At 39.9% G+C, this 17,144-nt stretch overlaps 1 protein-coding gene across 1 annotated transcript in view; it reads left to right on the top strand.

Annotated features, from left to right (window-relative positions):
• Window positions 1-1,174: 1,174 nt before the first annotated feature.
• TAF2 (TATA-box binding protein associated factor 2) overlaps window positions 1,175-17,144 on the top strand; it is a 72,890-nt gene continuing 56,920 nt past the window's right edge. Inside the window, exons 1-3 of the mRNA XM_008143365.3 lie at window positions 1,175-1,526; window positions 1,956-2,010; window positions 10,284-10,444. Of these exons, the coding sequence (XP_008141587.1) occupies window positions 1,444-1,526; window positions 1,956-2,010; window positions 10,284-10,444 (299 nt within the window). The 5' untranslated portion in view covers window positions 1,175-1,443. The remainder of the gene's footprint in view (window positions 1,527-1,955; window positions 2,011-10,283; window positions 10,445-17,144) is intronic.

Raw genomic sequence — 17,144 nt, 5'->3', positions numbered from 1 at the left:
TTCTTTCCTAGCCAGAACTCAAAGTATGAAGGTTGCTGAACCCAGGTCTGGTCTGACCCCATTGGTCTAGCCCCGTGGTCGGCAAACTGCGGCTTGCGAGCCACATGCGGCTCTTTGGCCCCTTGAGTGTGGCTCTTCCACAAAATACCACGGCCTGGGCGAGTCTATTTTGAAGAAGTGGCGTTAGAAGAAGTTTAAGTTTAAAAAATTTGGCTCTCAAGAGAAATTTCAATTGTACTGTTGATATTTGGCTCTGTTGACTAATGAGTTTGCCGACAACTGGTCTAACAGTGCCATTCTCACCTCTGCCAACAATCCTATAACAGAGAAACAGACACAAGTAATACTCACTAGAAAACTGCAATATCTAGTTGATTTTGTAATGCTTGATAACATTTTTTATAGCTTTACTTTCCTAATTTGCTTTCATTTAAACCAAATCTCAAATTAATCTTGACTAATGAACGTATCATGGGGACAGTTGGAGGGGGTAGGCCAAAGTTAAATCTGGTCCAAGGTTAAAAATAATATTAATAGGTAATTCACAACCAAGACTTAACTGTTACTGAAATTTACAAAGTTTTTATTCTCACGCATATGAAACGTAGATGCGATGCTTCAAAAGCATCTTTCCTGTCTTTCAACAAATTTTTCTGCATCTGTGTGGATCTTTTGTTCTATTTTTTTAAGATACTGAGTCAGCAGTGCCTAGTGAGGGCTCTGGGGTTTGAGTCAGAGTATCTCGGGTCGAATTACATATTTTATAACAACTTAAATCTCTAGGGGCCCAGTGAGTTGATGGTGTCTGCTCACAGCAAACCAGAGGCACAGCCCTCCTGGCTTCAGACTCCCCAGTTCCTAGTCCTCAGGCCCTGGCTCATCTCAAACCTGGCCCCACACTTCTCAATGCGCATGCGCTAGGCCTTCGGTCCTCTAAAATTTAAATGCCCCTTCTTTTCCTTCCTGCTCTTCTCAACTCACACTATAACTATTTGTTGTTGTTGTTGTTGTTTTACACTATAAGTATTTGTGTTCGCTTTCCTAAGCTTGAGCAGCTCTCATTCACTAAATACACACTGAATGGCAAATACAGAACCCGACAGTATCGCGCAAGCCCCGCCCACTCGCCAAAACGTCCGGCGCCGTCGCACTTCCGCTGACGTCGGAGGTCACAGGTGACAGGCAGGATGTCGAGTGGCGGCGATGTTGAGCGGTGGCTGAGTGGAGCATCTCCATGACCCGAGCTTGGCGAGGGCGGCTGAAGGGATCCTACATTGGGGAGCGAGTTGGCGGCGGCGGCGGCGGCGGCGGGGCCGGACGTGGGCGCCGGGGGAGCCCGGCCCGGGGCCGTGACTGCGGGGAGCGGGAGCAGGCGGTGCCGGCGCCGGGTAATGCCCGCCGCCCTCGGGGAAGCCGGGAAGCCCTGCTCCGCGGGATCGCTTCATGCCGCCGACCGGCTTAGAGCCCGCCAGAATGAACAGGAAGAAAGGAGACAAGGGCTTTGAAAGTCCCAGGCCATATAAATTATAAGTATTTTTTCCATCGCCCTTTCCTCTTCTGGGTTGTGCTTTCATCAGTTCTAGTTTTTGTTTGCTTGAAACTGACTTGGGCTTGGGAAACCTAGTGGGAAACCGGGAACCCACGCTCTGTGACGGAAATGCTATTTGTAGGGCGAAATGCTTTGCCCGACAGTTAATTCAACAGATTTAATGCCCCCTGCAGGTTAATAAACCTTCTTTCTTAACATGCAAAACTGCATTTGTCCAAAGAAGTTTATTTTCATGGCTGTTGCTAAATTGAAAAGCAAGTTATCCAAATTTGTAGTATTTAAAAATGAAAGATAAAGTGATTTTTGAGCTGCTGAGAACATAGTCTTTGCTTATACTTAGATAGAATTATGCTTCATTTTAATAATAGACATATCTTATTTTATTTTTGTATTTTTTTTAATATACAACCCATCAGGTCGTCTGCATCAACAACATAAACTTCCAGAGAAAATCTGTTGTGGTAAGTATATTATCAACAATTGTAAGTAGTAACAACTCCACCAGAGTACACACTGGCTTAACTTGGCTGCTAAGAGGCCAGTTTTTTTTTTTTTTTAAATATATATTTTTATTCATTTCAGAGAGGGAGAGAGAGAGAAAGAAACATGAATGATGAGAGTATCATTGATCGGTTGCCTCCTGCACGCCCCCTACTGGGGCGTGGAGCCCGAACCCGAACCTGTGCCCTTGACTGAATCAAACCCAGGACCTTCCAGTCTGCAGTGCAATGCTCTACCCACTGAGCCAAACCCGCTAGGGCCCAGTTTTGTTTTTTGATTCTTGGCTGACCTGGTTTATGTGACATTGGAGGCTAATGAAATTTTAGATCAGGTGTTTGAAATCTAGTAACCCGCCCGCCATTTAGATGTATAGATTTCGGATATGTTTCCATTCTAGGAAAGTCCTTGACAACCCAAGAACTTAATTTTCTCTCTCAGGGGAACCTGTATTAAATAGACCAAAATCGTAGTGAGAGTTCGTGTTCTCTGAGGTATGCATGAACTTTCCTCTCCAACTTACTTAAGGTGAGCTGTATAGATTTTAAAATGTCATATTTTCAGAAGAGTCATAGAATCTTGGATTTATAAGGATCCTTAAAGATTCATTAGGTCCAATTTCCTCATTTAAGGAATTTCTTTTTCAGTATTCCTGGCATATGATTCTTTACCTTGTATCTTATGGAAGGATACTTTAGATGTGTTGTATGAATTGGGTAGGGAAGATACAAGAATTAGGGAGTCTAGATAAGAAGTTACTGTTTTAATGTAGGTAGTGGAAAGAAAACTGGGTAAAAGAATGTGGAACCTAATGGCTACAGTCTTGCTTTCTCTCATTGGTGTCAAGGCGAAAGTTGATATACACAATTTCCTTATTCCTCCACCCACTCCATTTCCCCCTTTCCTTTTGCTAGCATTTCTTTTGGTCTGATCTAGAACTTCATTCCTGTAGGATCTGCATCCTTGCTTGTTCTGTGTTTGAGTTGTTACAGTTTTCCATTGAGTAGGATTATTGGTCAAGTGAGAGCTAAGAGGCAATCTGGTGAATGTCCTGGATTCCACATGTAATTTTTGTTCTATGGTATAGCGGAACCTCAATTCCTGTTTGATAATTAATTGGGATTAGTCATTCCAGCCAGTGCAGTAACCTCTTTCTCTGCCTCTTGGTTCAGTGGTATAAGGAGCCTGAAGTGGTCAAGGGACGGTCTCAGCTTCCAGTTTAATGGAACCAGGACTATGTGCCCTGGTGGATGCATTTCTCCCTTGACCACTAGGATCTCTGAACACATTGAACCCAAGGTCACAAAGACAGGAAGCAAAAATCCTTCCAGTGGCCTTTTTGGTGCAATAGTGAAAATAGTCACTCTCACTTTTACCCCTTGGTTCCCAGCTCTGTTTGAGCTGTGAAGAAGTGACCCTGTATATTGTCCACTAGCTTAAGACAGCATCCTGTTAGAGGCCTTTCAATTGTTGCTATAACTGAGCCTTTAGTAATGGATCATGCCAGCTTCTTCTGAATGGTAGAGCACAGCACAAAACCAATAAATTTTGTGTGTTTTAAGAGTCCATTGCCACACTTCCCTATATCCTTGATTGAAAGTATGTACGGGATATTGAAACATAGGTTTAAACTGTGTGGGTCCACTCATGTGGGTTTCTGTGTATAAGTGGACTGGCATGTTGTTCAGGGGTCAACTGTATTTTTCATCTGCAGTTCGAAATCTGCAGATGCAGAGGGCTGACTTAAGTGATACATGGATTTTTGACTGGTTGGTTGGTGCCCCTAACCCCTGAGTTGTTTAAGGGTTAATTGTATATTGTAGTTAGGGAAGGAAAATCTAGAATAAGTGTCTGTTCTTATAAGGACAAATCACTGTCCCCCCTCTATGATACATACTCTCTAATGTTATTTTTCTACCAAGTGACTGGTCCTTTCTGGGAAGGTCCCATATTAGAAGCTTAATATCATCTTCTGCTACTGGGAGGTGGCACTCAGCAGTGCCATGGTGGGAGGAAGACCATGTCATTAGACTCATGCACAGCCTCCATTCTTGCCACCATGACCACTTTGTATATTGAGCAAGGTGGGCAGGGAAAGATGATCTTGACAGTTGATTTTTTTTAAAATATTTTTTTATTGATTTCAGAGAGGAAGGGAGAGAGATAGAGAGAAACATCAATGATGAGAGAGAATCATTGATTGGCTGCCTCCTGCATGCCCCCTACTGGGGGAGATCGAGCTCACAACCCTGGCATGTGCCCTTGGCCAGACTCGAACCTAGGACCCTTTAGTCCGCAGGCCGACGCTCTATCCACTGAGCCAAACTGGCTAGACCCTAGGGCATTGGTCGGCAAACTCATTAGTCAACAGAGCCAAATATCAACAGTACAACGATTGAAATTTCTTTTGAGAGCCAAATTTTTTAAACTTAAACTTCTTCAAAATAGACTCACCTAGAACCTCAATTCCTGTGGTATTTTGTGGAAGAGCCACACTCAAGGGGCCAAAGAGCCACAAGTGGCTCGCGAGCCGCAGTTTGCTGACCACTGGGCTAGGGCATTGCCAATTGATTTTTGAGGGCTCCTTCTGCAATGGGTGCCCTCTGATGGTCATTTATGTGATAACAACATGAATATTTTCTTCTTATCCCTAGTCTAAGAAATCTATTCTTTTTTTTTTTTTTTTAAATATATTTTATTGAGTTTTTACAGAGAGGAAGAGAGAGGGATAGAGAGTTAGAAACATCGAGGAGAGAGAAACATCGATCAGCTGCCTCCTGCACAACCCCTACTGGGGATGTGCCCGCAACCAAGGTACATGCCCTTGACTGGAATCGAACCCGGGACCCTTGAGTCCGCAGGCCAACGCTCTATCCACTGAGCCAAACCGGTTTTGGCGAGAAATCTATTCTTATACTTAACTTCTCTCACCATTTTATAATTTTCAGTGTTTTAATCTTGTTCTTTACATGTCCCTGATCTGCCAGCCAACCTGTGAGTATCTAACTGCCTGTGGATCAGTGTAGACATGTACTTGGGGTCATCTCTACTGCTACAAAGAATGTACAACCAGATGTGTGTTTTTTCCCCCATGTTCTTTCCACTGTAGGATTTTCTTTGCATTGTCTTTCAGGGTCACACTTCATTGGTGCTAGAATTATTTATAATTCAGACTTGTGCTTGGTCCTATTCTGCTTGAACACGGGGAACTCTCCATGAGGCTCTATGTGTGGAATGAGGGAGAGGTGGAGAAGCAGTGGGAGCAAGTCCCATTGGATTCTGAGTCACATGTTCATGCTGTTTGTGCTTTATAAATCTACTTGGCCTAGTCCAGATGTGTTGTTTCTGTTAAAAGTAAAAAGCTGCTGCACATGTCCAGTTTTATTCTTCAGAGCTTCATACTGTACTCAGTTCATGATGGTCATTTCAGGTAACATAGTCTTTGGGAGTCCCATGGTCATGTGTTCAGTCTCTGCTGCAGGTTCTAGTAGTAAACCAGTAGTTGCTTTGCAAATGGAAAATAGTTATTGGCAGAAGAGGTCATGCCCACACTCCCTGGAATGTGCACCATCATTCTATTGGAAGCCAGATGTCTATTGGATATGCTGAGTCATAAGGTGGCAGCTTGAACCACAGCCTGCTTGAACCCTTTCTTACCTTGGACCCTTCTGTAAGCCTAATTGGTTATCTAGGAAGCAGTATGCCCAGAATCTGAAGAAACCCACCATGTTTCATTTCTCTTTTTCCCCCTCTCAGTGGACAGTGCAAAATGAAGCAACTTCTCTTTCACTTTAGGTCTGTTTTTATATGCCTCAGACCACTGGAACCTTAGAAGCTTCATTGATGTGACAAGTCCCTGAACTTTCATGTGATTTAACTCTTATCCTCTGCCATCTGTATTTTTTTTATTGAGGCATTAAGAGAACTTGTTATTCCTTTCTCTCCAGGTCCAGTTAGCATAATGTTGTTAAAAATCAGTGTAACTCTCTATGGACTATCCTGCAACTAAGGGACTTTTGGAATATGTTTGAGACGGAGAGTTGATATTAATTGCTAGGTGACAGTGAAGGGCTTCTTCTATCTTGGAGGCAACTTGCCTCTGATTTTTTTGGGGGGAGGGGGTAAGAATTGGGGGTGGGAGAGCATTTGCTTGATAATTAGCTGCACCACTAGTTACCAAAAGCTGTGCTGATTTCCTGCAGTAAAAATTTTCCATCTGGCCCTAACCGGTTTGGCTCTGGATAGAGCATCGGCCTGCGGACTGAAGGGTCCCAGGTTCAATTCCGGTCAAGGGCATGTACCTTGCTTGCAGGCACATCCCCAGTAGGGGGTGTGCAGTAAGCAGCTGATTGATGTTTCCAACTCTTTATCCCTCTCCCTTCCTCTCTGTAAAAAAGTCAATAAAATATATTAAAAAAAATTCTCTATCTGCAAACATGGTTGGCAAGTTTGTGATACTTCATTATCATTCTCCAAAAACTACTTGACTTGTATTGGCCAAATAATTGAGTTAAATGAAGATGTAGTAGGCATCTTTCAGCCAAAACCAGTTTGGCTCAGTGGATAGAGCGTCGGCCTGCGGACTCAAGGGTCCCAGGTTCGATTCCAGTCAAGGGCATGTACCTTGGTTGCAGGCACATCCCCAGTAGGGGGTGTGCAAGAGGCAGCTGATCGATGTTTCTCTCTCATCGATGTTTCTAACTCTCTATCCCTCTCTCTTCCTCTCTGTAAAAAATCAATAAAATATATTAAAAAAAAAAAAAGATGTAGTAGGCATCTTTCAAATCTCTGGTGGCACTAATCTCTGCAGTTCCCCAGGCATGTTTAGTTGCTTTGATTTACTACCTTAGGGAAGTGAAACGAGTGGTCCAGTGGTGTTTTAGACCTAAAGTAATCTTCATTCCTTGGTCCAAGAATGAATATGAGGATTTGCCAAGTACTGAAGTATGTACTGTATGTTCTGGGACTGGGAAAATAGCAGTAGTCCTACTCTGAGATAGACTTGAGCCATGATTGCCTTTAATACTTGACCTCCAAAGACTTCTAGTCTGACTAATAGAGTATGGTTTGGGAATCCAGGGATTAGTGTCAGTTTAGAAACAAGATATAATAAATCTAGGAAAAGGGCAAATATTAATTCATTTGAGCTTGATGTAGATTTCAAGATTTTAAAAGCAAGATATGTGAAACTTGAACATGTTTGTAGGCGGGGGAGGGGGGGAATTCTATATGGAGGGGAGATTGCAGTTAATAGAGCAGGATTTCTGAAGATACTACGGAGGATTACCACTAGTAGAAGAATCATTCTTAAACAGGAGGGAATAATTGGTACGTGTAATAGAGGGGGAAGATAATTGATAGGTGGTTGAAGTTAAGAATCTTGGGAGAATGGAGAAGAAAGTAGCCCTAGAAGGATTGTAGTGAGAAACTGGAGGAGATTAAGGAGCAGGAGAATTTAATGTGGCTGAACAGGAAGACTGGGAGAGAAATAATAAGGGCAAAAGGATAGAAATTTGTAGGCATTGTGGTTTAAAATGTCAGCATCAGAGAGACGAGGTGTCTTCAAGAGTGTGATCTTGATTGTTGTCCCTTAATGGAAGTGAAGATCATAGGAATTGAAGTCAAGGAATTTTGAAGCTGTGTTACTCAATGGATCAGTTATACCTTCAGTCAGGTAACTTAAGAGTGATGGCAGAGATGGATTAGAAAGGGAGAGTCTGAGCCTTCAGTGAATGTTGGGGAATTTGGGAAGATGATATAACTTGTATGGCATAAACACAAAGGAAAAGAAGTAAAAAAGAATAATGGGCATATATTAAATGCCAGCTATGATTTTAAGTGCTTTCTATGTATTAAATTACTCCATTGTCATAATAACACTAAAAGGTAGAGAGTGTCAGCATCAGAGAGATGAGGTGTCTCTGTTTTACAGATGAGGAAACTGAGGCACAGAGAGCTAGAGTACCTTAGCCCAAGATCATACACTTAATTAGTGGTGGAGCTGGGATTTGAATGCAGGCAGTCTGTCTCCAGAACATGTACATTTAATTTGACAGTGACACTATACTACCCTTGCTCATTTACTGCATGCTCTAAAATCTGTAAATGGTTCAGGAGTAGCAGTGGAAACTAGGTTTCCTGTTTTCCCCTCCTCTAATTTATAGTGAATGAAAGAAAAGGTAGCTTCTTGTCAAGGGGGATTCAAGAGATGTTTCATGTAAGGCTAGAAGGTAGAGAAGGATTTTTTGAAAAGGTTGAATGGCAACAGGAGAGGTTACTTAAAGTAGGGTAGGGACTCTAGGAGGATGGTCAGCTGTGAGGTGGGGAGAGAGCAAGGAGCAAGGAAGAGATGAGAGTGAGCGAGATGTTAGATGACCTGGGAGTTTACAGTTACACCAGCTGCTAAGGATGCCAATCAATGGGACTGAGCATTGCAGGCAGGTACAGGTTAGGGCTCTAGGTGGTGTCAGAGACCTGATAATTCAAGGAGACGGGGCTTTCCTTATCTTCACGAAATACACATCATTCACTATTTTACTACTGTTAAACTTAGTTTAGTTTACTGTTAACCAAATCCTGTTCTTATGTCTCACCCATATAGCTAGTTGTTGACAGCACTTTCCATAATCTTTTCTGGTTTACTTTTGACATTATCTTGGTTCTGCTTGCTGTCTTTCAACTGATCCAAACTGATTTGTGTAGATTGGTAAGTGCATTGCTGATGGGCTAATTAAGGGGTTTTGGTCTTCTTTCCTACAATTGCTCACAGTTTACACCTTTAAACACAGAGACTTCAACAATATTTTTGCATTTGCTCTTTCTGTTCTCATTTGCTTTCACATAGATCTGTCCAGATGGTTTAGTTTAAGGATGTATGGCTCTTCTCTTATTTTGGAAGGAGGGAAAAAAGCTACTGGATCTCTAGGTTTTTGAGCAGTTGAGTTGGATGTTATCTAAAAATTCTTGCATGTATTTTAAAAGCTTTACACTGAGAGACATGGCATAATGGATGGAAATCAACTGGAATCACTTAGAAGTGGATTTGAATATCAATTTTCCATTTGTATAATTTCTAAACTGTTATCTATAAATGTATAACATAGTCCTTTTAAAGTTGTTATTGGAATTAGAACATAGAAAAGTATTATAATATCTGGTGTATAGTACTGCTCATTAAACAGTAGCCATTATAATTGTTATAATCTGGCCTTCTATGTTTTCTGCCTACATTTCATCTTAGCTATTCCTGTTGCAGCCTCTGATATTTTTCTGTTCACTTTGCAGCCCCTGAAATGTTACTACTTTATGCCCTCCCGTATTTTGTGTTTGAGAATATCAGGGTTCAACCCTACGATATTTATTTAACTTACTGGACAGATATTCCATGTTTCATTCGTTTGTCTTTTCCAATTGATTGAACACAAGAGGGTGGTGGCCAGTCAGTGTATTTAGCTGTCTCTCATGTCTTAGGTACGTTTTTCAGATAGATTGCTCACCACACAGCTAACGTGGTAGAACTACATGTGTATGGTCTCTGGGTCTACTTGGTTGGAACTCATCCAGCATCTTGAAGTATCTGCTGCTCTAAGAGGCAGCAACAGATTTTCTCTACTTAACTGAGTATCCCTTGTAGCTCTTGCCTCTTCACATTTCTGATTTACCTCTCATGAGTAGTGACTCATACTTGTTAGCTTCATTGATGTAGGGTTTTTTTTTTAATCCTATTTTTGGGGAGGGACATGTTTTTTCATTTACTGACATGGTTTTGATTCTTTTTCTGCTCTTGTCATTCTTTTTTCCTTCTTTGTTTGGGTTCCAGTCTGATTAGAAATTATTACATTTGAGAGTACATTTGAATAATTAGAAATTATTACATTTGAGAGTACATTTGAATAATTAGAAATTATTACATTTGAGAGTACATTTGAATAATTAGAAATTATTACATTTAAGTGCATTTGAATAATTAGAAATTATTACATTTGTGAGTCCTTTTACTTTTTTCCTAGCAGATGGTCTAATTTTCACTGGTAGTGAATGTGAACCACCAGGATGATAAAGCATACATAATTTATATCCACTCAGTCACTAGGACATGTTTGAAATGAAGATACTTGGAGAACACTTGTATGTATATAGCTATTTGTGATTATGGAATGTACTGTGTGAAATCAAAGAAATATGTTCTAAAACATACCAATCTTAATTATAATGAAATTACTATTTATCTTTACAGGGATTTGTGGAACTGACTATATTTCCCACAGTTGCAAACTTGAATAGAATCAAGTTGAACAGCAAACAGTGTAGAATATACCGAGTAAGGATCAATGATTTAGAAGCTGCTTTTATTTATAATGATCCGACTTTGGAAGTTTGTCACAATGAATCAAAACAGTAAGTTATACACTATAAAAGTTGCTATTTCTAACAGTCATTTTTTTCACATAATTTGATTAATTTTTTCAGTTGAGTTTTCCAAGATTATTATTAGATTCTGGTTTCCAGGTTTGTTTGCTTTTTTTCTAATTATAATTTCTGTTGCTTTTACCACTCTGCACATTTGGTTTAAAAAATTTTACTAGCTCTGCCCAAGATAGTAAATTAAGTTTTCCTTCTTCAGTCTACAGTTTTAAAGAAGTACTATTGGAGAACTTTAAATAAGTTTTCTTAGCCACTTTTTTTTTTACTTTTGATGTTTTAAAAAATATTTACTTCATAAATGTTAAATGTAATTTTTAATAAGTTAGATGGTCATCATAATCTATAGACCAGAGACTACTTTAAAATATTCTATAAAAATTTTTAACTACTTTAGAATATCATAAAATATTGTGTCTGAAATATCTCATTCTTTATCTTAAATAAATATTGCATGTCTTGAAGCTACTTGTGATTTTTGTCAGTAAACATATGTTGTGATCAGTTTTTTGTTCTGCTTTTTTCATTTAAATACTTAGTTTTCACTTTTCCATGTTTAATATGATAGGCTTCATTTTTCATTATTTTTATGATCGGTTAACATTCCACTTAGTCTGCTGTAGCTTGAATGATTATTTTCTAGTTGTTTGGCATTTGTACAATTTCCAGTTGTCGTGATCATAAGCAATGTTGAGTAAGTATTTTGGAACAAATTAGTTATTTTTGCATTTGAATTATAGATTACTTATCATTGTTAAGGCTCTTATTAGCATTTTACTTGATTGTGTTCCAGTAAAATTTGTATTGATTTAAATACTGGCACTTTTGTTTTCAAAGCTTTGATAGCATTGGCTTATATCATTTCTGTGATTCTCAATGTTTTGGGGTAGAATGTTCCAAACTATAAAATCTTTTTTTAAAATTATAAACTGTTTAGTTAAGTACTCGTTTAGATGTGTAATAAGTGCATTTAGGCAGCACTTTCTCAAAGTATGATTCCCAGACAAGCAGCATCAACATCACCTGGGAATTTGTTAGAAATGCAAATTCCCAAGCATTACCCCAGAACTACTGACTGAAAACAAGAGGTGGGGTCCTGCAGCTTGTGTTTTTACTAGCATGTCAGGTGATTCTAATGCAAATTAAAGCTTGAGGATCACCATCTAAAGCATTGTTCTGAACCTTTTTTTGGTCATGCCCCACCTAAGCATCTCTAAAATCCTGATGGCTTCCCCTGTCACATATAATTCTTATTATTCAAAAAGTGAACTATTCATGTGGAAAAAGCCTAAAAGGCCATTAACTTGGTCTAAACAAGCTTCCAAAGAACATGGCATCCATGAAAAAGAAAAAGAAAAGAACGAAAGGACAGTTGAAGTACTGAGGAAGAAATCACTTAAGAAATTGTTAAAAAAAAAATAATAATGTGAAGTGATAGGAAAAAATAGCCAGGCTGAGGGACCCCACTGGTGCAAGATCAGGGCTAGGGAGGGATGTGAGAGGTTGACCAGCTGGGGAGGGACTGCGGAAGGGCTTCAGAGTGTGTCCAGCCCCTCTTGCTCAGTCCCAATCGGCTGGACTCCAGCAGCAAACTAACCTACCTGTCAGAGCACCTGCCCCCTGGTGGTCAGTGAACATCATAGCGAGCAGTTGAGTGGCCTTAGCATATTATGCTTTGATTGGTTGAACAGCCAACTGGATGACCGGACACTTAGCATATTAAGCTTTTATTATATAGGACTAGAGGCTTGGTGCATGAAATTCATGCACAGAAGTAGGAAGGGTCTCCTCAGCCCAGCCTGCACCCTCTCCAATCCGGGACCCATTGGGGGATGTCCCTCTCACAGCCCGGGACCCCTGGCTCCTAACTGCTCACCTGCCTGCCTGCCTAATTGCCCCTCACTGCCCCCCCTGCTGGCCTGATCACCCTAACTGCCTCTGCCTGCCAGCCTGATCGCCTCCAACTGCTCCCCCTGCTGGCCTGGTCGCCCCCAACTGCCCCCCTGCTGGCCTGGTCGCCCCTCACTGTCCCCGCTGCTGGCCTAGTCACCCCACACAGCCTGTTTGGTCGTCCGTCTGGTTGTTTCGGTCGTGAGGCCCCTGGCTTTTTATATGTATATGGATAGTTTTTTTAAGTTCCTAATGAAATTAGCCTGTAGACTTTTTTTTTTTTTTTTTTTGGTTGTAGGGTAAAACAATAAAGGATGGTATGTATACACTATTAAGTTACTGCACAATTACTCAAGGAAAATTAGATTTGGTTTTGATATTTCTGATTATCATCCCAAAGAGGGGGAACCACTATGACTTATAAAAACACTAGTATTTATTACTTGTAAGATTCGTAATATACCAGTTATTCAGAAGAAATGTTGCTTTTTTTTTTTTTTTTTAGCAATTAGATATGAAAAATATTCCCATGGGTGACATTTTTGAAGGGAACTTTGGGAAAGGCAGATAGTTAAGGTCATTAGCATATCCTTAGATACTTGTTACCTTTCCTGTTTCTAAAATAACTTACTTTTTTCAATAAGCCAATAAAATTTCTACTAAACTTGAAACAAAAAAAATGTATGACAGTTTTAAAATAATTTTTTTTTTTTTTTTATTTCAGAGAGGAAGGGAGGAGAGAGAGATAGAAACATCCATGATGAGAGAGAATCATGGATCAGCTGCCCCCTGCACGCCCCCTACTGGGAATCGAGTCCGCAACTTGGGCATGTGCCCTTGACCAGGAATCGAACCCGGGACTCTTCAGTCCACAGGCCAGTGCTCTATCGGATGAGCCAAACCAACTAGGGCTGTTTGACAGTTTTGAAATTGAAAATTATACTTAAAATGATCGGTGGTAAAATGTGATCTTTAATACATACAAGAATGTCCTAACATTCAAAGAAGTAATGTACTACTTCGTCACATTTTCTTACTTGTTTTAAAGTTAAGATGCCAGGCCCTCCTATTTTTAATGGAAAGAGTGTGCTTACTTATCTTGGTTGAGATTCAGCACCTTTGAACTATAGGAGGATTGTAAGAAAGGGAAACATAAGAGACTAAAAGGCATTTCTACCTGTTTTAACCAACTGAGTGTTAATTTATCTGTACTAGCAACTAAAAACCCAGTGGCTTAGGTAACATCTTTAAGGCTTTTCTCTCTTTTACTCTCCCCCCCGCCCCCGCCCCAGCTTATTGTCTGCTGGAAAAATAAAGTAATTGCAGCACTTGAAGTTTCTCCAAATATATTTTGAGTTTGAATCTTATGTATTATAGATAAGCCTCATTTACTGGAGAAGTTATACATTTAATTTCTATCAAAGAACATGGTAGATATTCCTCATATAGAATCATTTCCCTAAACATCTTTAAGTATAGCCTAAAAAAGATGGATACTGAATTTGCTCAATATCAAATGGCTCTATCAAATGGCAGATATTTACGTGGACATTAAAAACAAGAAAAAATAGCCCACTTTATAAATCATTTCAATCTCTGAAATCTGCATGCAATTTTGTTCTGGATAATATTCTCATTGCAGATTATAGTTTGCCTCCATAGGGGGTAGGACTCTTTGGTGTGTTCCTTTTCTTTCTTTATTTTTTTCTTCTTTTTCTATATTTCTTCTCAGAATAAAACACATGTAGACTTTGTCAGAGAACCTGTTTCTATAGGTAGATAGCCTACAGTAGCTGACTTCTTTCCTTCATCTGTGTTTCTTTTTCTTTCCTAGATAGGCGTTGCCACTTTGAAAAGACCTTTTTTATTTTGCTTGAAAAGTTTCAACTTTTCAAAGTTCCAACTATCAATTTCTGTTGGCTGGGTGTTTTTTTTTCCCCCTCTGTACGTAAACTATCAAAACTAAAGGCAAGGAAAAAATTGAGTGTTGATACAGATGTAGAATAATTAGAACTCTCAAACACTGCTAGTAGAAAAATAAATTGAGTTTGGATATATGCATACTCTATGATCGACAGTCTCGCTCCTAGGTATACACCCAATAGAAGCATGTTCATGTGTTCACCAACAAATTCACACAGAAACATTCACAGCAACATTTATAATAGTCAACACTGAAAATTACTTAAAGATGCATCAATGGTAGAATAGTAGATTGTGGTGTATTCTCACACTATTGGAATTCCAAACAGTAATAAGAACGAATGACCAACAACTAAATGTAATAATATGGATGGATCTCTCAAACTTAATGTCAAGTAAAAGAAGTCAGATACAAGAGAATGTATTTTAAGTTGTTAATCTAGCACATTAAATGTCATCATAATGAGTTTTCCTTGGTGGTGGGAAGTGGGGCTTGGTTAGTGGTTATCAGAGGGCACAAGAGGGCTTCTAGAGGCTGATAAAGTTCTGTTCTTGTTCTGCATACTGGCTTTGGTTTTTGTGAAAGTTCATCGAGCTATATACTTAGAGTATATATACTTTTCTGATGTAAATTGTGTTTCCATGAAATATTTTTAAAATAGAGAAAAATAATTGAATCTTACGGCTTACAAAATCTGCACTTATAGTTTTTGTTGTTAATCCTCACCTGAGGATATTTTTTCCATTGGTTTTTAGAGAGAGTAAAAGAGAGGGAGGGAGAGGGAGGAAGAGAGAGGGAGGGAGGAGAGAGAGAGAGAGAGAGAGAGAGAGAGAGAGAGAGAGAGAGAGAGAGAGAGAGAGAGAAACATGGATGTGAGAGAGATACATTGATTGGTTGCCTCCCACACAAACCCCAACCAGGGCTGGGGATCGAGCCTGCAACCCAGGTACGTGCCCTTGATTGGGAATCGAACCTAAGACTCTTTGGTCTGTGAGCCAGTGCTCTAACCTCTGAGCAAAACCGTCCAGGATTGCACCTATAGTTTTAAGAAGCACATGTTCTTAATTTGACAAAGAATTAACAGATTATTTTAATATAATGTGGGTGATTATAATAGACTAGAGGCCCGATGCATGAAATTCATGCAAGGGGCTCGGCCCTCGCACCCCTGGCTTCGTCTGGAAGATTGTCCGGACAGTCATCCGGAAGGTCGTCTGGATGGTTGTCTGAATGGTTGTTCTGCTGTTCGGTCTAATTAGCATATTAGCTCTTTATTATATAGGATTCCATCATCTTAATTTTCCAGTTTTTCAGTATCCCCTACAGCATTACTCATCTTTCAGCTTTATTTCCTCGAGGAGGACTGGGAGTTGGTGGGGTGGAGTGGGGTGGGGTGGTTATAGGGCACGAGCACATTAATATTTTGTAGTCGTTATTATTCTGAAAATTGAAAACATTATAATCTTGCCTTGTAGTTTTTGGCTTTTATGAGATTATTATGAAAGAAAACATTTGATTCTTATTATGAAAGCAAACACTGAAATCCAAACCATGAGAAAAATATTCCTTATAACTGACTTCCTATTAGATTTCATTTCTAATGACTCACCATTTTATTTGGATCACTTTACCTTTTCTGAGGAAATGAGGACATTAAGAGAATAATTTCCCATAAAGAAACTGAGCAGCCTAATATGTGATGTCTAAATTTGGCATTTTGTGTAACAATTATTTTTTTAATTTTGCATTTCACAGATAATGGGGAAATTACAAGTTCTTTATCTTTCAAATTTCTTGTTTTTGAAATTTTATTGAAAATAAATTGTAATCTATAGATGTATAAGTAGTCTTTAAAATTAGATGTTACATTAACTAAGTGCTGGCAATGATGAGGAGGAGCAACTGGCAATTTCATATTCTGCTGATAGGAACACAGAGGAACACTGTTCGGCAGATTCTTATAAACTTAACGTATGTTTACCATATCACTCTGGAGCCCCACTTCTGGGTATTTGTACTCCTGAAATGAAAATTAAAGTCACAAAGAAACTGATACTCATCCTATATAATAAAAGCCTAATATGCTAAGTGTCAGGTCAACCGATCGGCCGTTCAACCAATCAAAGCATAATATGCTAATGATGTGCTAAGGCTGCTCAACTGCTCGCTATGATATGCACTGACCACCATGGGGCAGACAATCGACCGGTCGACCAGTTGCTAGGACGTGCACTGATCACCAAGGGTGCAGACACACTGACTGGTAGGTTAGCTTGCTGCTGGGGTCTGGCCGATTGGGACTGAGTGAGATGGGCCGGACACGCCCTGGAGCCCTCCTGCGATCCCTCCCTGGCTGGCCAACCTCCTGTGTCTCTCCCTGGCCCCGATTGTGCACCAGTGGGGTCTTGGCGTGGCCTGCGCCCTCTCGCAATCTGGGACTCCTCGGGGATGTCGGAGAGCTGGTTTCAGCCCGATTGTGCAGGCCAGGCCAAGGGACCCCACTGGTGCATGAATTCGTGCACTTGGCCTCTATAGTTTGTTCATAATAGCTTTATTTGTGAAAGCCACAAGCTGGAAACAACCCAGATGCCCTTTAGTGGGTGAATGAATCAAGAATCTGTGCCACAATCTATACAATGGAATACTATTCAATGTAAAAAGCAACAATGGTGATACATGTAACACTTTTCATGAATTTCAGAAATATAATGAGTGGGACAAGCCAGCCTCAAGAGGTTACATTCTGTTGTTCCATTAAAAAAAAAAAAAAAAACTTAAAAAAATATAAATATTTTTAGTGATTTCAGAGAGGGAGAGAGAAACATCACTGATAAGAGAGAATCATTGATCGGCTACCTCCTG

The sequence above is a fragment of the Eptesicus fuscus genome, chromosome 19 (assembly GCF_027574615.1).
Source record: "Eptesicus fuscus isolate TK198812 chromosome 19, DD_ASM_mEF_20220401, whole genome shotgun sequence".
NCBI classification, from domain to species: Eukaryota; Metazoa; Chordata; class Mammalia; order Chiroptera; family Vespertilionidae; genus Eptesicus; species Eptesicus fuscus.
Note: the sequence above shows the minus strand (reverse complement) of the source record. Positions and strands in the feature narration are given on the sequence as shown.